A 25,484-nucleotide genomic window follows, 5' to 3' on the forward strand; every position below is an offset into this window, starting at 1 on the left:
ACGTAAAGCCATTCACAGGTGTGACAACCAGAACCGAGCACTGGTGAGGTTTCCGCACACACACGCTCCCAGATTACTTCCATGTACCCTGAACAAACATAAGAGAGGCATTAGGTCTGTTATTGTTTGCAGAGCGGCTGCAGTATTCTGAAAAAATAACACTCGCACAGAACAGTGAGGCAGAAACAGCCAAGTGGTGCACAGGACACAGAAAGTAGAAGTGTTCAAGGTCCTCTCGCTGGCGTGGTACAAACACACAAAGTAAGCACTGCATCAAATATGTCACTTTTACTTGACATACTCATTTACATAAATTAATATGCCAGACAATGGCAGCAATACAGAATCTGATTCCATTAAAAAAAGAAAGAACAAACAAAAACACAAGACAAGTAAGAATTCCACAAGGCTTTCCTCAGAAAAAAAGAAAAGCCTATACATGAGCAAATGCAAAACACGTGTCTGTGAAGATACACATAAACATTAACTGAAGAAAAAGTGTCTTTTTAAGCTTAGGTTAGTGACAGATAAATGGCCACAGAAATGATCTCCTCAATCTGATAACAGATCAGTGCCAAGGAAACAGATCACTTCTTAAATTACTCAAGACAGCAGGGAAATGTTAGGAATCATCTCTTCAAATTTCTACCATCCTCTCACCACAGCAAAGACAGAAAAGGTAACAGGAGTTGAGGATACTAGGAATCGAGGAGATGTTTCTTGAAAACTCTTCTCGTGAATAATCAGGCCTCTGATGTTCATACCAACGCAAAGAAAGGAAACATCCTTCAGGCTGTTAGGGTTGAACATTCACTTTGATGGTGTGGGCTCTGTTCTTCATCCTTTCAGATCGATAAGGTGTGAAAATATTCTCTGTATAAGTTAGTCCTCCTCCTGTGGGACAAAAGAGACACTGAGGGAAGCCGTCTTTCTGTTTCCGTCACTCGTCTCCAGCTGGAAGGTTTTCTTCGATCCTCTTAATGAACTTCATGCGGATTTCTGTCACATTGTCTCCTCTGAGAGTGTCCTGGACAAATTTCACATCCACCGCCATCTGGACCTAGAAACATTCAGAATTAATTAGATTTCCGCGCGCAAACAAAAACAAGACAAGTTGAACAGAAAAAAAATCATTTTAATTTGTTCATTTGTTTGTTTTAACCATCAATATATTTAGATAGCTTATCAGTAGCTGTAACAGGGGTTGCTGCAGTGCTTTATCATACTTCTACTTAACAAATCGTCTCCATGTTCAAAGCACAGAATCCTAAAACTTCAAAGGCTGGCTGTCTCCTTTCCTTTTGAAAATAAGACCAAGTAAAGTACTGAATTTACCATTTCCAGGGCTCCTCTGAGGACCCCGCACAGCAGGTTGGAGTAGATGAGTGTGCTGTGGTTATCTGGCAGCTCCACAAAGTCGACCAGAGGGTTACTTTCTAGGATGAGAGAGAATTCATCTCCTGCAGGGCTCCAGTTGGTCACGCTGGGGGTGATTCCCAGGTACATCTTAAAGGCAACCTAGGGACAGACAGAAGAGAAAACGGAGTAGAGGTTATTTGACAGAGAAAACTGATGGTTTTAGTGTAGATTCTGATTGATCCTTTCAAATCCCAAAGATAATTTTCCTGAGCTACTCTGCTACTAGCTGGTCCAACAAAAAAAATGTTGTACAAAGAGGTGTTAAATTCTGTCAGTTTATTTATTTTTAATCACCACATCACTTGGGATACATGAGTGAATGTGTCAACAGAGTCAAGTCCAATGGGTGGAATTAATTTTTATACTAATTTCTCAAACTTACTCATGACGTAAAGAGCCCATATGATGCACATTTACAGGTTTCTCATTATAATTTTGGGTTTTACTGGAATATATTTACACCTAAACCAACCAAAAAATCAAAGAACAAAAGATCTGAGTTAAGATAGAAAGATGCAGAACCAGCAGAAGCAGCTCTGCTCAGGAAGATTTTAACTTTTTGGCCAAACTAAGCAGGTGTTTTGCAAATTTGTTCCAAAGCATAATATGGACTCGTTAACAATCAATCAGCACTATGAGCATTTGCTTTACAGAATCAGTTCTCTTTGTTGGATGACTTGACTTGTGAAGTGCCAGCATGTCTTGACTTCACAGCATTCTCTGTACACACCTGCCGTCCGAAAACTGCCAATCTTACATTTACATAAACGTCTTTCAACAGCACTAAAAACAGAATAATCGTGAAAATACAAAAATCTGGTTTCGACCACATAACGGACCACTTCTGTATGTGTTTAAATGAAGACTGACTGAGGTGATTTGAAGGTTTAGCTAGAGGTCATGTGATATCCTGAGGCAAGGCAATCATTCACTGCATTTTCAAAACCGCTGTCCCATAGTGGTCCTCCATTTACAGAGCTGACTCTTCTTGTTCGTGACCGTGAGCCAGTTCCCTGAGCTAGTGTGGGGTTACATCTGTGGAATGACTTCCTCAGCAAGCAGCAGCAACACCTTGAAAGCAGCTGGAGTGCTGAGCACACGGTCTGACTGCTGCTTTTTTGTCTATTCGTCATGAGGGAAAGCTGACTTTTACAGAACAAGGAAGTGTTTGGCGAGCAAGAAACATCTAAATAGATTAATATGCAGAAAAGATGTTCCAAGCTTACACTGAAATTATCTCAGCATTTCTTCTCTGAGGGATGAGACTACATTTCATTCCACAAAAGGTCATCACCATAACAAAGAGGAATGTGATCTTGGCTCAAAGTGCAGAAATATGCAGCCCTTTTTTTTTAAATCTTTAAGCCTCTTTGGTCTGTTCTGTCGCAATCGTTGGTTTCCCCCACCGTTCCTGGCATCCGTCTCAATGTCGCCTGTCATTTGTTAAGTTGTTTCGTCAAGATTGCTCTCTCTGATCTATCTCTCCTGCCCTCCCTTCCTTCTCCCCTCCATCTTGGAAGAAGTCCACTGTCACGCTCTGATTGGTCTGGAACCTTCCAGTTACCTTAGCAATGACATCGGCTGTTTCTCGGAAATCCTGACACCTGCCGATGCTGGATCGCGCCAGGAAGTCCTCAATCAGACGCACTCCGATGTTGTAACCCCTGTGGAATAAAAGCAGAGGGAGAAGCAAAATAATAAAAGTGAGATAACGTCTTTGCTTTCACAGAGGAGGGAAAGTACAAAGGAAACATGACAGGCCCGACTGCAGCACACCGTAAAGAGACAGAAGACAGCTCCAAGTGCTCAGAGACATTTTTGGTTCACACACTTGGCAAATAATGATAATTCTGATTAGAAGGTCAAGTCCACTTATCCTAGCTGCAGAGTCTGAAGCCAAGTGATGCATCCCAATCCTAACATGGTCTGTCTCTGACCAGCTGGATGGCAGCTGGCAGAGTGGCCAGTGCAGGCTCACTGCCTTCTAAGGCCAGGTAAGACGAGCCCCATCATGATTAAAGCATGGAGGGGGCTTAGGGTTGCCACACAACCGGAGAACCAAAGTAATTCTAGTCCAAAGTTTCGTCTGCATTACAGGATGTTTTGAATTTTTTAAGTTATGAGCCCACGATTTTGTCTCGATTTATTTTGTGCGAGTCCAGAGATTTTAAAAATAAATATTACTTCTCCCAGAGGCCGCGCACCGTCCTAAAGAATTACATGAGCAGGCGCAGAACTGTGAGAAGTCAAATCTAGTTTATGTCTAGGTTTAATAAGAAATGACAAAAGAGAATGTGACAGAGTAGAGTGAAGCTGTGAGGTAAAGAGAGACATCCAGGAGGCTAGAAAAATCCACTTCTCTAAAGGATACATTTGAACATGATGGAGAACAGAAATTTCTTTCACGGCCTCATAACTGAAACCACAATCAGTGTGAACATGTACAGAGAGCAGGGCCACATCTTAATGTTTTGTACACAATGTCATACGTATTGTAAAATGTTGTTGGATATTTGAATGTATAATATTGGATATGTGATGCAAAAGGCTGTATGTTTGCTACATATGGCTGTATAAGTTAGAGTAAAGAACAAGGCGAGCTAATACAGACTGTCACAAACTCCTATGAGAGTTGTCAGGTTGTATCAAATTATACAGGCTGAATGATAACATAACCACTGAAAAGTTTGGAGTCACTTAGAAATGTCCTTATTTTCGAAAGAAATGCATTTTTTTTCCATGAATATACCATTAACTTAAACAGAAATGCAGTCCAGGCATTTTAAATGTAGTAAATAACTATTCTAGTTGGAAATGGGTGATTTTTAATAGAATATCTGCATATGGGTACAGAGGAACATTTCCAGCAACCATCACTCCTGTGTTCTAACGCTACATTGTGTTAGCTAATGGTGTTGAAAGGCTCTTGTGCAATTATGTTAGCACATGCACAAAAGTGTGGGTTTTCATGGGAAAACATGAAACTGTGTGGGGGACCCCACATTTTTGAACAGTAGTGTAAATATAGGGACACATGCAGCAGTTAACACTATAAACAGAAGGAGTATTCTGTTTAAAATCTTCAGCGTTCTTAATTCAGGACTCCAATTTACTAGTTCCATGCCAGCAAATGCATTTTAAGGCATTTACACCATTTTCACTCTATAGCTGGATGTAAACATGGCTATTGACGGCAGAATGAGTACTCACATCTTGTCCAGCTGTTTATTGACCTCCTCGTCGTTCTCATAGTCTTTACAGAGCTGGGTGACCAGAGCTCCATACGTCAAGGTGAACAGCTCAGAGTTCTATGGGCAAAAAGCAACAGATTTCTCTTGAGTGTTCAGCTGTGCATATAAATTAATGGCAACATTTTAACCTGCAAGTGTGGAAAATGAATGTATTGTAACAAATAATACAGAAATAAAATGAGCAAAGCAAGTAAAAAACACCTTCTTCACATCAAAAAGTGTAATTTTCAATTTCATCAATGTGAAAGAGGTTTTCAAATAGATTTGCAAAAAACAATTTCATTCATTCCATAGAGGTTTTGAGTAAATGTTGATCCTAAACTCGAAGATGATTAATGTCTTGTTTTGTCCAGAATCCAAGGTAGAAACAGGAAGAAGACCAGAAAATAATCAAATACAAGTAGCAGGAATACGAGAATTTAAATTTCTTTTACTTAAGAAATTACTTGTAAACTGATAAAATGATTTTCAAAATAGCTGATGACTAACAGTTTACAACCACTTGTTCGCAGCACTACTTGCAAAGAGATGTAGTGTTTTTTAGTTTCACAGGTCATGCTATGTTTAACTCCTGGTGCTTATTATATTTATTACATATTTTACATTTTGTTAATTCATCAACGTAATGTGTGTGCTACTTTAGCAATCACATCAAACCTTTGTGTCTTCACTGAAGCTGTAAAATTGTAATGCCACCTTAAAACATTTCTGATATGAATGCTTCTTAGCTGTCAAGGCGCAGGTGGCTCTGATGGTTTTATTTCTATCGCTTTTATATTGCTTCTTTATGAAACAGTTCAAGCTGTTTACAGGGATTTCTGTCTTGTTGTTCAACCCAGTTGTCAAATTATATATGTCAACTTGCCCAAATGTAAATAAATTTTAGAAAGCATTAACTAACATTTCAAAAAAATATATCTTAAACTAATGAACCCAAGAGTACAGTACATGCCCAGCTACTGTATTATGCTAACGTGTTAGCTTGTTTGCTACATGGGACTATACTTCTGGTCGAATTAACAATGAATGAAACACACATTGAACCGGTTCAAATGCCTTTCGTGCATTTAGCCATGCGTGCAAAACAAAGATACATGACTGACAAGCAGCTTAGTTGGCAGAAATACAGCCTAATTCAGGCAGCTGTTCGGTTAGCTGTGTATCTACGGTTAGCATTCTGCTAGCTAGACTAGCTAGGTTATCCGGGTGTTAATCCTGAGCGAGTCGCCTACCATCTTCTTGCTGTCTGTCGTTCGGTTGGATTGCCTGGACATTGTGGACAGTGTTACAGGCTTACACAGGTGGTGACTGGAAAATAATCCTTTATTTATTTGATTCTGGCTAAGCAAGTAATTTCCGTAATCGCCAATACAGTCACGCACTTCCACCACGGTCAAGTTACACGGATTGAAACACGGACTTCCGGTGCTATTTCAAACTAAAGGAATCACCGAGGAAAGGGTTTGAGTAATGCAGAGGTTAATGTATTTAAAAACAAAAATTCATTACATGAACTAAAACTTAGCTTCTCACCTACAGCTGGTTGAGAATGCAGCAGATTTGCTTCTTACTGATTTTAGCAGACAACATCACATAAATCCTGGTCCTCTCTACCAGCTCTCTGCTTTCAAATTGATTTTAAGATTTTTTTAAGGGCCAAAGCTTCAAACCCGCAGCAGAAACGATGATGCCAAATAAGCTGCCTTGCTGTCTTAGATCTTTTTTGATGCTTCCAAAGTTAAGATTTAAGCCTAAAGGTGAGAGACAGCAGGTCCAATCTGTGGCACTGGCAGCTAGCAGTGACATTTTTTGTGGCACTGCCGCGGTGCCACGGTTAATGCCACTGTGCAGTGACACTTTTTCTGGCACGGCAGCGGTGCCACAAAAAGTGTCACTGCACAGTGGCATTAACCGTGGCACCGCGGCAGTGGCACAAAAAGTGTCACTGCTAGCTGCCAGTGCCACAAATCGGTCTTGCCCCTACTGGAGAAGGTTGCCATCAGGGCCCCTCAGCTTTGAAAAGAAGAGCTTGAGGTGATTAGTTTCAGAGAGTCATTGACTTCTTTCAAATCAGCTCTTGAAACCTATTTGTAGAAATGTGCAATGGATGGATGGATGCATAGATGACATACTGCCTTTTTTCTTCATTGTTATGTTGTTTTCTGGGTGTTCAGATTTTGCATTGCCTGTCAAAGCACTTCATAAACTCTTAGGTGCTGTCTAAATGAAGTTTATTACGTAGTACACTAACAATCAAAAGTTTGGACACACCTGCTCATTCAACGCTTTTTATTTAATTTTTACATATCTTGTAGGTTAATGCTGAAAAAATTAAAACTACAAAAGAATACATGTGGAATTATGCTGAAATAAAATAACACAAATAGATAAATAAAAAACACTGAATGAGACGGTGTGTCCAAACTTTTAACTGGTAGTGCCTTTTACATGGATAACATTTCACATATTATTTTGAAGGGAAGTTTACGGTATTTCTCCTGTTGTTGAGGTCAATATGGCGAACTTGATGCAGCTTTTCAGTCAGCTCCTTCTCTCTTCTTCGGCTGTTTTATTAATAGTAGTAGTAGTATTACTGCCACCCTGTGTCCTGGAGGAGATCAGAGAGACACGTTTTTATTCTAGTCCTATAATTGACCACATGATGGCAGCACAGGTGACAAATTACCAGTCAAGAAAGCAAAAAAAAAAAAAACGAATTGAGATGTCTTTACATAGCAGAAAAGATATTTTTATAGATAACAGTAGTGCCCAATCAGAGATTTCCCCCCATACTCATAGCCATAACAGCATCACGCAGCTGTTGAAGAGAAGGGTCAATGTGTGGTCATTTACAGATGTGATCAAAGTGTGAATCACTGAGATCACTCTTGTTTTCCTGATGGAGGCTCCTGCACCTCATATAACCCGCCTGCTGGTTGGCTGGAGCACCATCATCCCATCGTGGTGAAACAAACTCGCCGTGCTCCACATCGAGGAGGAGGAGGAGGAGGAGGAGGAGGAGGGACGGAGCGCATCGCCTCTGCTCGCTGCTTTCATTTTGCGAAGTAAAAAGCGGCTGTTTGACAATAGCTCGGGCGGCGGAGCGCAAAAACCAGGGGAGCCGTTGGAGGAGGAAGCGCAACGATGACGGGCAAATCTGTGAAAGACGTGGACAGATACCAGGCTGTCCTCAACTCTCTGCTGGCGCTGGAGGAGAACAAATTCTGCGCCGATTGCGAATCCAAAGGTAGGTGACTGACTACCGGTGTCATGTTTCTTCTCCTCACAAGTCTGATGCATGACTCGACCCTTCTCCATCGTTTTACTACGCGTGGAAAAATGCGGCATTGCATTCATCTTCACCCCCCACCCCCCACCAATTATGTTGTACTATGGTGCAAGACACGGGGGCCACATCCTCCCAGGGCTGGAGCATGGCAGGCAGTTACATCATGCCAACATACCTCCAGGAAGAGGACGATCACAGTCACCTGGAGGAAGATTTGAGTGAGAAAATGTGTGCAATTACTTCACTTATTGGGGCCCTTTATGTCTCCCTGATCCCCAGCATGGAGAATGAGACAGATATAGACACCTGTGCTGACTTTGACTCACCCTGAGCAGGCAAAATGCAACCGAAAAATAACTTTCATCATATCACAATGAGGGTTTTTTTTCCCCATCAACTGCTTCTCATACAGTCATTTAGTCGTCTGATTGTGCTCATACCAGTCTGTTCCTCCTGTTTGTTCTGCTTTTGTGGATTTTCACATACAAGCCTTCTGTAAATCTTCCAAAGTGGATTATTTTTTATACTGTGCACAAGAATCCCCATGAGCAGACTCTCTGGTGTGCATGCTTGTCTCCTGACCCTCCAGTTTGTGTTGCAGCCCCGAGAAGACCTTGAACCATCATCGGCTGTTTGCTGAACCTGTTTTGCCATGCTGTTGGGTAAACACGGCAGTTTTGGCAAATATTTTGAGCTCGGTCAACAAGGCGGATTGTCCAAAAGTTGTTCTGCAATTTAAGTTTTTGCATAAACTGGGGTTGAGACTTATACTTATGTTCATTGTGGATTCATCTTGTGAGTGTTTTCTTCAGTTGTTTGGTCTGTAAAGTGTGAGAAGGCAGTTTTTTTTTGTAAAAAAAAAAAAAAGGTTTCCAAAGCTTAAAAAGACATCTGTTCTATCTACAACCCAGATATATTCAGTTTGCTGTCACAGAGGTGGACAGAAGTACGGAGCCCCTCTGTTGACATGTTAAAAAAAAAAAAAAAATTGTGACCACAATATAGTTATAATGTGCGCACGAAATACTAATACTATTAAATCATTCCTGGACAGCTGGGTAAGCAAATCGAGTGCACCGTCTCTACAACCTGCAATAATCTGTGTACGGGCTGTACCTACGTGATGTTCCTAAGGTGAGTGTCTTTTCTTAGCTGTTCTAGTCAATATCTTGTTATCTCGCATTTAGGCAGTTATTTATTTAGGCCTATGTTTGATATTTTGTTGCAACGGGTAGCCTATCTGCTGACATGTCACCCGATTTACAAACTTTTTATCCTCATACTGTTACTACACGTTGTTTTGTTGTGCTAATATGTAGCCGTTAACTCACTTGTGTCTGTAGGAGTTGCAGCCCTGCACATACATCAGGACACTTTTCAAGAACAACTGAGGGGTGTAGGCATACTACTAAGCGAAGTGTGTTGAGCATTTCCGTGTCACGAAGGTGTCTCTGTTTTAGATTCTCATAACTGATAGGTAGTGGTGTTTCGATACAAGCTCAAAAGCTTCAAGAAGAGTGATACGAGCTCCGAAGCTTCAAACCACCGAAGCTCTGAGGCTTCGAAACAGTGAAGCCTCGAAACAGTGAAGCCTCGATACAGTGACACCTCAAAACAATCAAACTTCGAAACAGTGACACCTTGAAACAGTGAAGATTCGAAACAGTGCAGCTTCGAAACAGTGACACCTCGAAACAGTGCCGCTTCGAAACAGTGACACCTCGAAACAGTGCCGCTTCGAAACAGTGACACCTCGAAACAGTGCCGCTTCGAAACAGTGACACCTTGAAACAGTGAAGATTCGAAACACTGACGCCTCAAAACAGTCAAACTTCGAAACAGTGACCCCTCAAAACAGTGACACTTTGAAACAGTAAAGCTTTAAAGCAGTGAAGCATCAAAACATTGAAGCCTCGAAGCAGTGAAGCCTCGAAACAGTGAAGCTTTGAAGCTCTGAGGCTTCGAACCACTGCTTCAGGCAGAGTGACACAAGCTCCGAAGCCTCAGTGTCATTTGCCCACGCTGCAGTTCATATACACATGTGGACAAAATTGTTGGTACCCCTCAGTTAAAGAAGGAAAAACCCACAATTCTCTCTGAAATCACTTGAAACTCACAAAAGTAACAATAAATAAAAATTTATTGAAAATTAAATAATCAAAATCAGCCATCACTTTTGAATTGTTGATTAACATAATTATTTAAAAAAACAAACTAATGAAATAGGGCTGGACAAAAATGATGGTACCCATAACTTAATATTTTGTTGCACAACCTTTTGAGGCAATCACTGCAATTAAACGATTTCTGTATTTGTCAATGAGCGTTCTGCAGCTGTCAACAGGTATTTTGGCCCACTCCTCATGAGCAAACAGCTCCAGTTGTCTCAGGTTTGATGGGTGTCTTCTCCAAATGGCATGTTTCAGCTCCTTCCACATATGTTCAATGGGATTCAGATCTGGGCTCATAGAAGGCCACTTTAGAATAGTCCAACGCTTTTCTCTCAGCCATTCTTGGGTGTTTTTGGCTGTGTGTTTTGGATCGTTGTCCTGTTGGAAGACCCATGACCTGCGACTGAGACCAAGCTTTCTGACACGAGGCAGCATATTTCTCTCCAGAATGCCTTGATAGTCTTCAGATTTCATCGTACCTTGCACACTTTCAAGACACCCTGTGCCAGATGCAGCAAAGCAGCCCCAAAACATTACTGAGCCTCCTCCATGTTTCACCGTAGGGACAGTGTTCTTTTCTTCGTATGCTTGGTTTTTGAGTCTATGAACATAGAGTTGATGTGCCTTACCAAAAAGCTCCAGTTTGGTCTCATCTGTCCAAAGGACATTCTCCCAGAAGCTTTGTGGCTTGTCAACATGCATTTTTGCAAATTCCAGTCTGGCTTTTTTATGAGTTTTTTTCAGCAGTGGTGTCCTCCTTGGTCGTCTCCCATGAAGTCCACTTTGGCTCAAACAACGACGAATGGTGCGATCTGACACTGATGTACCTTGGCCTTGGAGTTCACCTTTAATTTCTTTGGAGGTTGCTCTGGGCTCTTTGGATACAATTCCAACGATCCGTCTCTTCAATTTGTCATCAATTTTCCTCTTGCGGCCACGTCCAGGGAGGTTGGCTACTGGCCCGTGGGTCTTGAACTTCTGAATAATATGAGCCACTGTTGTCACAGGAACTTCAAGCTGTTTAGAGATGGTCTTATAGCCTTTACCTTTAAGATGTTTGTCTATAATTTTTTTTCGGATGTCCTGGGACAATTCTCTCCTTCGCTTTCTGTTGTCCATGTTCAGTGTGGTACACACCTTTTCACCAAACAGCAGGGTGACTACTTGTCTCCCTTTAAATAGGCAGACTGACTGATTATGAGTTTGGAAACACCTGTGATGTCAATTAAATGACACACCTGAGTTAATCATGTCACTCTGGTCAAATAGTTTTCAATCTTTTATAGAGGTACCATCATTTTTGTCCAGGCCTGTTTCATTAGTTTGTTTTTTTAAATAATTATGTTAATCAACAATTCAAAAGTAATGGCTGTTTTTGATTATTTAATTTTCAATAAATTTTTATTTATTGTTACTTTGTGAGTTTCAAGTGATTTCAGAGAGAATTGTGGGTTTTTCCTTCTTTAACTGAGGGGTACCAACAATTTTGTCCACGTGTGTAGCCTTTCTATTCCCTCAGCTGATAGTCTGACACACATGATGCTACTTTCAAAGGAGATGATCAGTGAAAAAGGCACTTTTTAAGATGATTTTAAGCTGATGCTCTGAACAGAATGTAGTCCGGACCAGGTTTGGTCTGCAGCATAAGTTAGCATGGTGATCTAGCCAGGTTAAAACAGAGACACCTTCGTGACACAGAAAACTATGGTTTTAAGCTCTACATACCTCGCTTAGTAGTATGCCTACACCCCTCAGCTGTTCTTGAAAAGTGTCTTGATATGTGTGCAGGGCTGCAGCTCCTACAGACACAAATGAGTTTACGTGTAGTAACAGTATGAGGATAAAAAGTTTGTAAATTGGGTGACACGTCAGCAGATAGGCTATCCGTTGCAACAAAGTATCAAACATAGGCCTAAATAAATAACTGCTTAAATGTGGGATAACAAGATATTGACTACAACAGCTAAGAAAAGACACTCGCCTTATTAACATCACGTAGGTACGGGGCCATTATTGCAGGTTGTAGAGACGATGCACTTGATTTGCTTTCCCAGCTGTCCAGGAATGATATTAATAGTATTAGTATTTTGTGCGCATGTTATAGCTATATTGTGGCCACAATATAGGTAGAAAATAGGATTTTTTTAACTTTTTGTCATTAACCCTAATGTTGTCCTCATGTACGGGTACCAAAAATATTGTTTCCTTGTCTGAAAAAAAATCCAAAAATTCAGCAAAAGAATTCCCCAAATTTCTTAAAATTTGCAAAACCTTCAGGATGAAAATTCCAATAATTCCTTAAAGTTTTGTTTGAAAAAAAATCCCCCAAATTTGCCAAAAAATATTGTAAATATTTTCAAAAAAATAATAAAAATCTTCCAAAAAAGTCCTAAAAATGTCTAAAATGATTACATATATATTGGTAAAACATGTATTTTCTTTAAGAACATTCACAAAAAAAATCAACCAAAATCCAGTGAAATTCTCTGGATTTTGTTCTTAAGAAACATCTTTAACATTTCTTTTCTTTCCACCAAAAAATGTTCAAAGATCTCCCAAAAAATGTTGAAAATGTGGACATCAGAAGTTTCAGTGTGAAAATATTTTTTTCCCCCATATTTTCAAACTAAAACAGGTCAATTTTGACCCGCAGGACAACATGAGGGTTAAACAAATAATCAAAGTGATTAATTGATTCTGAGAATAGTGGTGATTAATTGAATACTTGACAACTACCTGATTAATCATTGCAGCTCAAGTTGTAACTATGACTAGGTTGATAAATGCATCTCATCTAATGTAGATTAGAGAGTTTTTTTGCTGGATAATTAGATTGTTTGCAAATTGTGCGAAGTTTAGCTGGAAACTTGCATCTTATTTGCAGCCTGTGTGACAGCAGTCGTGGTGCAGACTGTCAGTGAACAGCGTGCCGGATCTCTGGCTTTGTTCGTCTCAGTGTTGAGATTGATGAAATTGTCCTCGTGACGCCATAACTTGTCTGAGAAATGATTCAGCAGCGCGGCCGCTTGTCACTCACTGTAAATTCTCAAGTGAAAGGCGTGAATGTATGTAAATCACTGCGTGCTGTCACGCAGCCGGGAGATTCTAAATCCAAACATCATGAATGATATGAGCAGGCAGCGTCCCTCTTTTTTTTTTTTTTTTTGTTTGTTTACCAGGGAGTGAGATATATTTAGCGGAAGTTACTGTATGAGCGTTACTGACAGGTAAACAGCCTCAGGGAAACACCGAGTCTACAAAGCGCTGGTGTCACGGCTTAAAATCCCTCCTTTGATCTGTATTTTTGGCCTGCGAGGGCACTTCAGTCTCATGACAAAAGGGAGACAGATGTGAAATCAATGTGTTATGCTCGCTGTGTCATGACAGGGGGAAACATATGTAACACAAGCATGTGGAAACACACACGCACACACACAGAGACTGGTGGGTTTGTTGACCTGCAGTAGGTGAGCTGACCCTCATCTTCATGCTCCCACTCAGTTTGTGCTCATTTGGATGAAGCTTGATAATGCCCCTCATTCTCTGTCTGACTCTGTTCATTTGCAACACAGACTCCGCATCGCATCCGACTGCCAACTGCAGGTCGAAATGATCTGCGCTGCCGATGCTGGCATCACAAATATTTCATAAGAAGCACTAAGTGGGTCAAGTGGCTGAAAGAGACAACACCTGTCATAGTAGATTTGTACAGTTTTTTCTTTGGACATACAAGCTACAAGGCTTGACATATAGTTGATAAGTAACCTCAACAAAAAACTAAGTTTTAGCTCAAGAAAATTCTAAAATCAGTTTATGAAAATGTCAAGTGAGCCTGAAAGTCTCCAATCCGGTGCACATTACGTCAGATCTACCACAGTATGTTCAACAAACCCCCATTACTAGAAACAATGTTTCACTACACAAACACAGTGCATTGTGTTTGCAGACAATGGCAGAGTTTGCACAGCACTTCATTAAGATGGCATGTGATACCAGAGTTTTGGTTTAATTTTAACCGCAGGCATCACGGGGACACAATGAACGCTTAGTTTTACCATAGAAAGTTGTGTTTCCGGTTCATGTGCCCTCTGGAGAACCCTTTTAATCAGATATAAATAGAAGCAATGCAGATGTTGCCAGACTTCAGGCAAACACCCTTGTGACTGCTCAGGTTTTTTTTAAAATAAAGCTTGCTGTGGTCAGGCTGGAGCAATTTGTTCATCTAAAGATTGTTTTCAGACAGTCAGCAGAAGCACAGACAGTAAATAATGAGACATTATTTTTAGTTTTGTGATGAAGTCAACCTTCCTGATCAAAGTCAGGGGCACGTGGACAGAGAAGAGGGCCATTCAAATCAGTACATAAGTTGGTTTTAATGCCCATAATGAACTGCGTTTGGGTGGATAACCTTTCATTTTTCCTTGCACACTCAGACTTTTGGTCGTTGAGCAGTCTTATGTGTTGGATTTTTTAATGGCGTGACTGGTGGGAACTGGCAGCAGACTGGTGTAATTAGGCTCTAGATGTGATTAAATGTGAAAATCACATACCTAGCATGCTAATGCCTTGAGTTCAGCCTTGGTAAGTGGCATTTCTGTGTATCATTTGGCAGACTTTTACAGCAATTTAAGCTGTGTTTTTCATTCTGATCACATTTTTTGATCGGCTACATGTTGATTGAAAGATCACACGATTCTCATTTTGCACCTTTTTTCCTGAAACTGGTGAATAAGCAGACACTAGGATTTCAGCTGATGCTTGTGGAGAAGTGTTTCACCTCTGCTGAATTTTCCCAAACCTGTACACTCGCACGTGCACACACACAAGTGCACGCCTCAGGTCCGTTAGTCTCCTCCCCTTCTTTCTCTCTCAAGTCAGGTTTTCAGCCATATGGCTGGTGATGAGGTTTGCTCTAATCTCGTTAGCGTTGACATAGGCTGCGGCACGTTTATCACCTTCCTCCCTCAGGGTGGGTGAAGGGAAGTGGCACGTCGTGTCCAACGTCTGTTCTCACTGTTGCGGATGCTGCAGCAGAGAAACTATATCTCTGATTTTTGACTACAGTTTACACTCGTTCTTGTAAAATCTCAGCACTGTCGGGGAAGTAATGAAGACGTGGGAAGGCGGGGGAGGGAGGGTGAGGCAGGTGCATAATGTAGTCAACACTTCCACCTCTGGCTGCAGTCTCAAGGGCCACTGCATGTGTGTTTGTGTGTGTTTGTATGCGTGTGTGTGCGTGTGTTTGAGCTCGCAAAAAGCGTCCCTCCTTTTATTGCCTCCATTGTATTTGTGTTTACGCACACGCCAGGCCCCGGGTTGCCGTGGAGATGTCACCTGGCGATGTCATGCCTTACCCCTCCACCACGAGTTCTAACCATACCCTCACCCCCCCCTTCCTTTCACAACCTTTAGTCGTATCCAATCACAAACCAGCAGGGATTTCCACTGAAACTAGGAGCTGATTGGCTGCTTGTGTCCCCCGGCTGGCACAGAGGTCACAGTCTCAGAGTACCAAGGAGAGGATGGCACAGAGTACACAGCATGCAGTGTTTCTGTGTGTTTACACCTTTCTGCCACACTGATGTGGCCTGTTTCACAAGCTAAGCCCCCCCCTTCTGGGCAAATTAAGCTGCCGGGTCCCCTTTTTAGCACCCATGATCCTCTCAGTGTAGTTTGTACATTAGTATTCCTGCATTATTATTACACAGCCCCCGTCATATTTTGACTAAACACTGAGGGAACTACACGTACTATCAGCTTAAATACTTAAAGACTTAACAGAACATTTTGACGAAGAGCCTCCAATGACACTGAATGAAAAGTCAGAAAGTCAGAGCCCATTAAGGCTCTTATCGTGTAAGGTGATCTAGTGCTTTTGGGGTGTAAAACGGGGCGGGGAATGTTTAGCTGCTTCGGCCCTCGGAGTTACCCGCTTGGTAACGCAAAAACTTTGATAAGGTCAAACATCAATCTGCTGTGACTTTAAAGTGGAATGTTAGGCTGCAGGGGAAACAGACAAAACACCAAGGACAGCTTCAAAACAGCACATAGAGCCCCTTAAAAAGACCAAGGCAGCAGTTATTTAAGGGATATTATATTGTTACTGTTATGCTTAAACACCTTTTGTCACACCAGCAGCAGTTAAAATGAGTTTATATAGGGAAGTATAGAAAGTGGAGGAGTTTGTAAGTGTGGGATCGCTTTAACTGCCACGCAGTTACACAAGAATACACTAAAAACAGGTTCTAGAGAAGATTAATAGGCAACAGTAAATGAAGTATTCTCACTCTTAAGTAAAAAGTACCAATTTCATTTTGTAAAAGTGCTTTGTTACAAGCAAATATTACCTAACTATAAATAGCAAAGTGATATGAAAATCTATTTGAAGAATTTCAGGTAAAAGTACTCAGTGAAGAAAAGTGTTCCATGTGTCTCTTGTAGTGTTAAATATTACATGGGAATCTTATTCCTCATGCATGAATGTAAAAGCAGGATTTGACTGTCGGGGTTGTTTGAGGTGGAGCTCATTTTGACTTGTTTTGTATCCAACTGCAACTAATGATTGTTGCCAGTGTGGATTAATCTGCTGATTATTTTCTCCATTAGTGAAATGATTGGGTTGCAAAAGTACTAAGAAAACAATATTGAAATATGCTGTCACAAGTGCTCCAAAGGATTATCAAAATAGTTACCAATTTTAACTGACTCTTAAACTCACTGTCTGTGAAGTAAAAAGTGCAATATTGTACTCTGAGATACAGTGGAGTATAAGTTTTCCAAACACTTTTATGAGTAAATGTACTTAGTTACTTTCCGCCACTGCTATTGAGATAAAAGACGAATAAAAGCTGGATTGCAAAACATGTTTCTGAGAAGAATCCGAAGCTTACAGAGATGAAGTGTCTTACTTTTGTTCTGATATGTCAAACTTCAGTCACTCACCTGCAGGATCACAGTGATGACACTTGCCTGCTAACACAGATGGTGGGTGTGTATTCGTAAATTATCAATGGGGGTCCATCTGTTTAGCTCAGACTGGGACTGGGTCACTGGGTGGCTTTAGGGCTTCTGGATTCGTTTATGTGCTGGGGGGCTAGAGCAGTGTGCGTGTTTGTGTGGTGGCGGAGGAGGGCGTAGGATCCGCTGATGACTGAGGCTCTGTGGGATTAACTGGGTGCATGCTGGGAGCACCATTTATCCTTGTGGGATACAGGCTAATGAGCCATATGTACCTGCTCAAGCACGAGTGTGTGTGTGTGTGTGTGTGTGTGTGTGTGTGTGTGTGTGTGTGTGTGTGTGTGTGTGTGTGTGTGTGTGTGTGTGTGTGTGTGTGTGTGTGTGTGTGTGTGTGTGATCGTGGGCATGTGCATGTGCAGAAGTGTTTGTGTAACGTGCACTCGTGTGTCATCATTATGCATGTCGAAAAAAGCACCCATGGGACGGATGACGTTCAGAAATAGTGCATGTGTCAATGTTTGATTCTGTTTTCTTTCAATAGAGTCATGATGGGGAGCTAAATGTTGCATGGAGTCAATAAGGGAGCTCACACACACACACACACACACACACACACATTAATTGCTAGGAAAATAAAGAAAACTACATTTAATTATCGTGCAAATGATAATAGTGGTGTAAACTTTATACCCAAAAAATTTCTTCCTCTTTTAGAAAATGACATGAATCACACAGAGTGGAACGAAACTATAGCAAACAAACAATGTGAAAAAGCATGTAGTGACTTGATAATGGCTTTGCAAAAAACAATATCAAAATATACTCTAAACAAAAGAAAACAGAGAGGGAAGAAAAGTCTACCCTGGTTTAACGGTGAACTCTGGACTATAATGAAAAGAAGAGATGCTGCCCTAAGAAAATTTGTAAAAACTAGACTGCCTACAGATCAAATTGTATATAAAAGTTTAAGGAATAAAGTAACTGCAGAAATTAGGAAAGCAAAAGCCTCTTTTTACCTTCACATAATTGAGGAAGCAAAAGGAAATAGTAAAATTTTGTGGAGAAATATTGATAAACTTAGTGGAAAACATCAGGAAAATTGTGACATTTATTTAAAAATAAAAGGTGTTGTACAAAATGACAATGCCCTTGTGGCTGCAAATTTTAATGATTATTTTATTGATTCTGTAAATGAATTGGCAAAATCATTTGCTAAGCCAAAGGTTTTTAACTTAATCGAAAATAATAATGATTTTATTTTTATTTATCACATGTAAATGAAGCACAGGTTAGTGTAATCATTGACAAATTAAATAATAGTAAAGCAAAAGATATTTATGGGATAGATTGCTCATTTTTAAAAAGGTATAAAGGCACTTCATGCATGGTATTTTCTAAGTTAATAAATCAATCAATAAGTGAAAGCGTGTTTCCTTCTGCGTTGAAAGATGGTATTATAACACCAGTTTATAAGTCTGGTGATCGACAGGAGGTCGGGAATTACCGTCCTATTACCATTCTTCCCATCTTTTCTAAAATTTTTGAAAAAACTGTCTCTGAACAGCTGATAGATCATATAAATACTAATTCCCTCCTGAATCCATTACAGTTTGGTTTTAGGAGAGGATATTCAACGGAGGCGGCTTGCACCTATTTTATTGAAAAAATTAAGACCAGCCTCGACAAAGGGGGAATGGTTGGGGCGGTGTTTCTTGACCTCCGAAAGGCTTTTGACACCGTTAGTCATGATCTGCTCCTGAATAGGCTTGCACATTTTCGTCTGTCGAGCCAGACTTTGGGCTGGATTCAGTCATATCTCACTGGCAGACAACAGAGTGTGCGGATCAATGATACAATTTCTTCTCCTAGAAATTACACTACAGGAGTGCCTCAGGGTTCCATTTTGGGGCCCTTACTCTTTAGTATTTACATCAATGACCTACCATCTGTTTGTACTGCCAATGTTATTATGTACGCTGATGACACTGTGGTGTTTGTTCATGGACAAAATGAAACAGACGTAGCCATAACATTAACAAACCAAATGCAAAAAGTTGCTGACTGGCTGCGGCAAAGTTGCCTGACAATAAACACAGACAAAACAGTGACAATGTATTTCACAATCAGAAGCAAACCGCTAAATTACCCAAATATATTCATTGAAGGTAAGGAGATAAAAAAGGTAGATAAATTCATATATCTAGGTTTAACCTTGGACTCTAACCTCACTTTTAAAAAACATGTTAAAAAATTAAGAAACAAGCTCAAATTTAATCTAGCAAACTTTAAGTACATTAGGGGGTCTTTGACTATAGAGGCATCCCATTTGTACCTGCACTCTATGATTTTTTCCCATTTTTCATACTGTATGACGACTTGGTCTCAGGGCTGCAAAACTGCTCTGAGGCCTCTCGAGTCTGTATACAAACAGGCACTTAAGATCCATGATAAAAAGTTCAGGAAACATCATTATTGTGCTATTCTTAAAAAATATGACATGTTAAACTTTGAAAATTTCATCTTTTACAATAATGTTTGCTTTCTATTTAAAATAATACATAACATTGCTGCCCCCCCTCTTAGGCAGTTTATTACTTTATGTACAGATAGAATGACTCGATCCACTCGTTCGACATCTAGAGGAGAGTGCAGTCTCCCAAAATGTAAAACTGCGTTTGCGCGATCAGCTTTTTCTGTAATCTCAATGAGGCAGTGGAACACGCTATCATCTGAGATTATTGCTACAACAACATTTAAATTGTTTGCGCGGTTAACAAAAACATGGCTTTTAGAAAAGCAAACATGCTCACATTTTTAATTTTCAGTGAAAGATATTGTTCGATTGTTTTCTGTTATTTTATTACTTTTAAAGGATATAAATAAATATGAATTTCATTTCTTTTTTTTCTCTTTCTTTTTTTTTTGTTTTGATTGCTGATGGTGTGGACTTATGGTCATATGTGTCCATTTACATTTGTATCAGTTTTTCAATGATTGTAACATCAACCTGCCCAGGGACTACTGGTGGAAATTAGCATTTTTGCTATAACCAGGTACATTGCATCTTTCCTTTTGGTCAATGTAAAATTGTACGTTGTCCCTGTATAAATAAATGCATACCATACCATACCATACAGGTATCACTAAATGAGTGTGTGGAAGTGCCAGAGAGGTTGATTACAGACCTGTGTTTGTGCTCGCTATTTGTCTTACCCCCCTGCACATCCCAGCAGGTCATCAAACAGCCAAAGTCCAACATTTGATGACTATAAACATCCCCTCCTGGATGTGTTTTTTACTCTCATCCTGGTTCTGCCTTCTCCTCCTCTAATGTGTTGCAGCCTGCATGTTTGACAAACACATCATTTTTTGCCATAGTGATTCATCAGTCTTCTGTTCTGCTTTGAGGTACTTTGCCCTATAAAAACTGAAGACAGATTTATTAGTTAGGCCCGCAGGATTTAATCGTACCTCAAAATGGCATTCGTTCCTTAATTACAAAAAGAAAAAGGGTAGTTTGTTCATCGCTCTTACTCAACAGTGGAGAAATGTACACGGCAGTGTCAACCCTCTAGCACAGAGGAACTGATTTGTAGAGAGTGTTTGTTCAATCTTTCCTTCCTTTTTTAGATGTCTATTCCACCTACTCTCTTCCTGCTATATCTGTTCAAAGTACCTGTTTGTGTGCTCTGTTGCTGGACAGACACGCTGTTTATGGGTTCTTACTCAGGCACTGCATTGATTGGAACCAAAGAGGCTGCAGCGGAGCAGTGTGCAGGTGTGATTCCCTTTTAAATCTCTACCCTTCACCTCCGTCCTCTCTCTACATCCTGAGCTCAACACTCCTCTCCACACCTGAGCACCAAACATTTATAATACCCTGCTGCAAGCAGATTAGAGCGACACGGAACACTGTTCAGAGAGAAAAATTTATGAAAGTGTCTGAAAACAGGACTCTGCAGTCACACCAGCAGCACAGTGAAGCTGTAAAGCAAGGCTTTGAACTGATTTAAATGTTGGAAGAAGTATTCAAATCTGTTTCTTATGTAATAGCACCAAAACAGTGAAGTAAACATATTCCACTACAAGTTAAAGTCAAAATCCTGCATGAAAAAAACTACTTGAGTGAAAGTAGATAAATATTAGAAGCAAAATGTAGTTAAAGTATTATGGTAAAAGTACTGGTTTATGATATTTTATTATATATCACAAGATTAGACTGTTAATAGTGAAGCATCAGTGTGTCTGCAGCATGTTACTGTTGTAGCTGCTGAAGGTGGAGCTGGTTTAAACCACTTTATATGCAGTTTTATATACAGAGACAGAAGATATATCTGAGGAATCATCATATGACTAATGAGAGAAGAAAGAAGAATAAACAAAGGCATGTTTCAAAGATTAGACCTTTTCTCTAATCGTTGCTTTTTCCTGAGATATTGGATCAAGTTCTGCGAGAAGTTTAGAGGGAAAACTTACAATTTAGTGGCACTCTTCACAACTCATAGACATCTATAACATAACCTTGACTACACACTGCTTTTTGTAAGAGAATAGAAGCTAAAAAAGGTTGGAATTTGTTGTACTTTAAAAGCTTGTTGTCGAGTTCAAAACTGCAATATTTCACTCTAAAATATAGCAGAAGTGGAAATACAAAGTAACATAAAATAGAAATAAGTAAGTGAAGTTTTAGTAGGTGTAGCATTTACTAGTATAGCATATTAGCAAGCTGAAACAGTCTCTAATGATCACGAAGCATCGCATTGTCATTATTTCTAAAAACATGAAACCCAATTATTGGACAAAGTGGCTTTTTGACCTGATGATGTAAAGTTAAACAGCCAGAAAAGTTGTTACAGTTCATCCTTAAGAGGAGATGAAAATGTGCAGCAAATTTCATGGTGAATTATTCGGTAGTTAAATGTGCACATGGGTGCAAATGTCAATGAGCTTGATTCACGGTAGGGAACAGCTCATTTGCTGCACATTTCTTGTCTCTCTCCGCTGCTACTATGAAATTAAGACATCGTGAAAGTGACTAATGTCAAACTCATAGTGGCAACAAGTAAATTAACTAGGATTCATCCCTTGGGTACCTTGCATTTCATGACAACCCATTCAATTGTTGAGATCCGCACAGTTTTTGAAATACACAAGTCTGCATCAAAGCCCATCGAGGCTTCCATGACAAGAGCCCTGTCCCCAGCACGGCTACAAAGAGACATGCAATCTGTACAGCATGCAAAAGAAAAGGAGAAAGCACCGGCGGCAGGAAGTGGGCAAAACCCTAAAAACCGAGGGTGGAGGCAACAGTAGAGAGAAAAGGAATGGAACTGTGCATGAGAGATATGGATGGACAAGGGAGGAGAGGAGGGAGGCAGCGGTGGTGAATTGGAAAGATAAGAAACGGCAGCCAGAACACACAGAGAGTGTCAGCATAAGGATGGCGAGGACAAACTAATTCCAGCGTTGAGGGAGTTGAACACAATCGACAGCCTCTCTCCGTGTCCGTGTGTGTCAGTGCCAGTGTTTACAGCGGTTAAGCAGGCTTTGCGGAGTAATTCTACTATTATTAGCCAGCATGACAGCTAATGCTGCAGCTAGACGGTCAGGATGATGGGCGTACTCTGGCTGTCTGCTGACCCTATGGTGAGGTTTGATGGTTTTGCTCTGTTTAAAAAAAAAAATGGAGCAAACCAGAAAGATGAAATGTAAAGCAAACTGTTTTTAAGAGCAGCTCAGGATGCAAACAAGACAAGAGGCTATTCTTTGACTCTGTACCCAGACGCTGTTTCCGCAGCAAAGAGGAAGGTTTTGCATGTTTTCCCTTCTGAAACTCAACTTCCCCTTTGATTTGCATAGAATGGGCTGCACAGTGAGTCCCACTGACAGGAAAGGTAAAAAAAAAAAAAAAGTCCAAAGCAAAAGCTTCCACCTAGTGGCGCAAAAGCCGAAGCGCATCCACTTGTGGCGAGGCCGAGAGCGGGTCGGCCAGCTGGAGCGAGCAGGAAGAAATGGAGGCAAGAAAACAGGAGGAGGGGCGATGAGAGGGAGATGTAGGGAGAGGAGTATTCTCTTTGAAGCCGACTGTACTCTCTGAAGAGGGCTGTTGCATAATTTGAGCAGAGAAATAGCCTGTCAGTGTTGTTTTTATTTCCTCTCAGAGTTGCCTGCTCAGGCGGGCGATCTTGACAGCTCTGCAGATAGAAGGAAGATTCACGGGCGCACAAAACAGTATATTATTGAGATTATACATCTACCGCGGGGAAAGGATCCATTTAGACACATATGGCAGTAAGATGGACGAAGTGGCCGGCTCAGATAGCATCGCTCCCACACACACAGAGGCTCAAATGAGTAATCATCCTGCAGGTATCCAGGCTCCGAATGTGCGCGGTTGCTTGTGTGTTTGTGTGACTTCGTACACCCCCTCTCACTTCTCAGTCTCTGTTATGTAGGCTAACTCTCACACTGGATCCCATTATGTGTCAGGACACCGACTTACACAGGATTAGATGTGGTCCCTGCTGAATTCAAAGTAATAATGGAGGTTTCAGGCTTGTCTCTCTATAATTGCGCTAAAATTAATCAGAGTTTTACTAATCGGTCTCCCGCCTCCTCTCGCCCACTTAATCTACCTCCCTGTTAGACCTCCAGATTGACTCATCACCTCCTGTCGTTGCCCCTCTGTGAACACTCCCTCCTCTAAATGTTAAATGTCTCCTCCCTGTCTGGTCTCCCAGGTCCAAGATGGGCATCGTGGAATTTGGGCATCTTCATCTGCATCCGCTGTGCTGGCATCCATCGAAACTTGGGGGTGCACATCTCCAAGGTCAAGTCCGTCAACCTGGACCAGTGGACACAAGAGCAGGTCCAGGTCAGAGGTCACGACTGTCCACATTCATAACAACAATCCCAAATTGACATTTTCTGATTTGCATCTTAGAGGACAGTAGTTTGTATTTGTAAGTATTCACTGATTCCTTCAGCTGAGAAGATCAATACCACTCTCATTTTGATCTCTTTCTCTGTCCTAGGTATGATGCCGCAGCCAATTAGCTTAGCATAAATGTGTGAAAACAGTCACAGAGAAAACACTGGTTTCTGAATTGATTAAACAAACAAGATAAAATGTGTTAACTTTTAAGCTTTGCAGGTCCTTTGAAGAGTAGAGAAGAAGCATGCAAGTCTTTTTCTTCACTAAAAATACATGACAATGCAAGAATGTGGGAAAAATACTCCATTAGAAGAAAATATCCTGTGTGACAAATCCTACTTTTGTAAAAATACACAATAATAGCCAAAATAAAGTTCATGCATTAGCCCTCCTGTTGTCCTCATTTACGGGCACCAGAAATATTGTTTCCTTGTCTGAAAAAAATCCAAAAAATTCAGCAAAAAAATCCTCCAAATTTGGCAAGAAAATTCTTGTAAAAATAGTTTCAAAAGATGAGGAAAAATCTTCCAAAAAATCCTAAAAATGTCTAAAATGATTACATATATATATATATCAGTAAAACTTCTAATATTTTCTTTAAGAACATTCACATAAAATCAACCAAAATTCACTGGATTTTGCTTGATTTTATGAGTGTTGTTAAGAAACATTTTTAACTTTTCTTTTATTACACCAAAAAATGTTTAAAGATTTGCCAAAAATGTTGAAAATGTCATCACAAGTTTCACTGTGAAACATATATTTTTCCACATTATCAAACTTTAGAACAGGCCAATTTTAACCCATAGGGTTTAAGTAAATGTACTGTTTGGTCGCTCTGACTGATAGATTATTATACGTGACACCACAAGCTTATTATTATTATAGCTGAAGATTCAGCAGCATGATACTCTTGTAGCTGCTGCAGGTGGAGCTAGTTTGAGCTGCTTTATACACAATTTTATAGACAGAGGCAGCAAAAAAATTAATGAGAGACGAAACAAAGTTCTGATGCACAAATCTGTATCGAGCTTTTGAACTTTTCTTTCTCTAAGCTTTCAATTTTGCTGACATATTAGATCAGCTGAACATTTATTGAAGTGAAACCATGTACAAAGTTTAGAGGGAAAAAAAATCAATATTTGCTGGAGCTGTTAACAAGTCAGACATCTAAAATGCGAGCCTGACTACACACTGCTTTTTGTAACACAGCGGAAGCCAAAACAGTTGGAAACGACTGTTTAATCCAATGCAATGTGTTGTATTTTAAAAGCTTGTTATATCACCTACTGTAAAATAAATATAATAAATGTTGTAAAAATTGCAACATTTCTAATATTTTGCATATTACAAGTACAGTAATAATGTCTGAAATGTTAAGTAGAAGTATAGGACAGCATCAAATGTAAATACTCAAGTAGAGTTCAAGTACATCAGCACTGTACTTAAGTACAGTGCTCAAG

At 40.3% G+C, this 25,484-nt stretch overlaps 2 protein-coding genes across 3 annotated transcripts in view; one reads left to right on the forward strand and one right to left on the reverse strand.

The window, feature by feature from the left end:
• Positions 1 to 273: 273 nt before the first annotated feature.
• Positions 274 to 6,087, reverse strand: trappc3 (trafficking protein particle complex subunit 3). The gene is made up of 5 exons (XM_022194332.2): positions 5,903 to 6,087; positions 4,630 to 4,727; positions 2,984 to 3,083; positions 1,336 to 1,518; positions 274 to 1,060 (listed from the first exon to the last, which is right to left on the reverse strand). Exons 1-5 carry the CDS (start codon positions 5,942 to 5,944, stop codon positions 941 to 943), a joined length of 543 nt encoding a protein of 180 aa, XP_022050024.1. The 5' UTR covers positions 5,945 to 6,087; the 3' UTR covers positions 274 to 940.
• A 1,312-nt stretch (positions 6,088 to 7,399) lies between these two features.
• smap2 (small ArfGAP2) overlaps positions 7,400 to 25,484 on the forward strand; it is a 28,564-nt gene continuing 10,479 nt past the window's right edge. The window contains exons 1-2 of one of the 2 annotated variants that reach the window (XM_022194318.2): positions 7,400 to 7,917; positions 23,828 to 23,961. In XM_022194318.2, the coding sequence (XP_022050010.1) occupies positions 7,815 to 7,917; positions 23,828 to 23,961 (237 nt within the window). In that variant the 5' untranslated portion in view covers positions 7,400 to 7,814. Of the gene's footprint in view, positions 7,918 to 23,368; positions 23,457 to 23,827; positions 23,962 to 25,484 lie in introns of those variants that run through there. The other variant, XM_051955158.1, reaches the window with a different exon arrangement.

This window comes from Acanthochromis polyacanthus, chromosome 11 (genome assembly GCF_021347895.1).
Source record: "Acanthochromis polyacanthus isolate Apoly-LR-REF ecotype Palm Island chromosome 11, KAUST_Apoly_ChrSc, whole genome shotgun sequence".
Classification (NCBI taxonomy): Eukaryota; Metazoa; Chordata; class Actinopteri; family Pomacentridae; genus Acanthochromis; species Acanthochromis polyacanthus.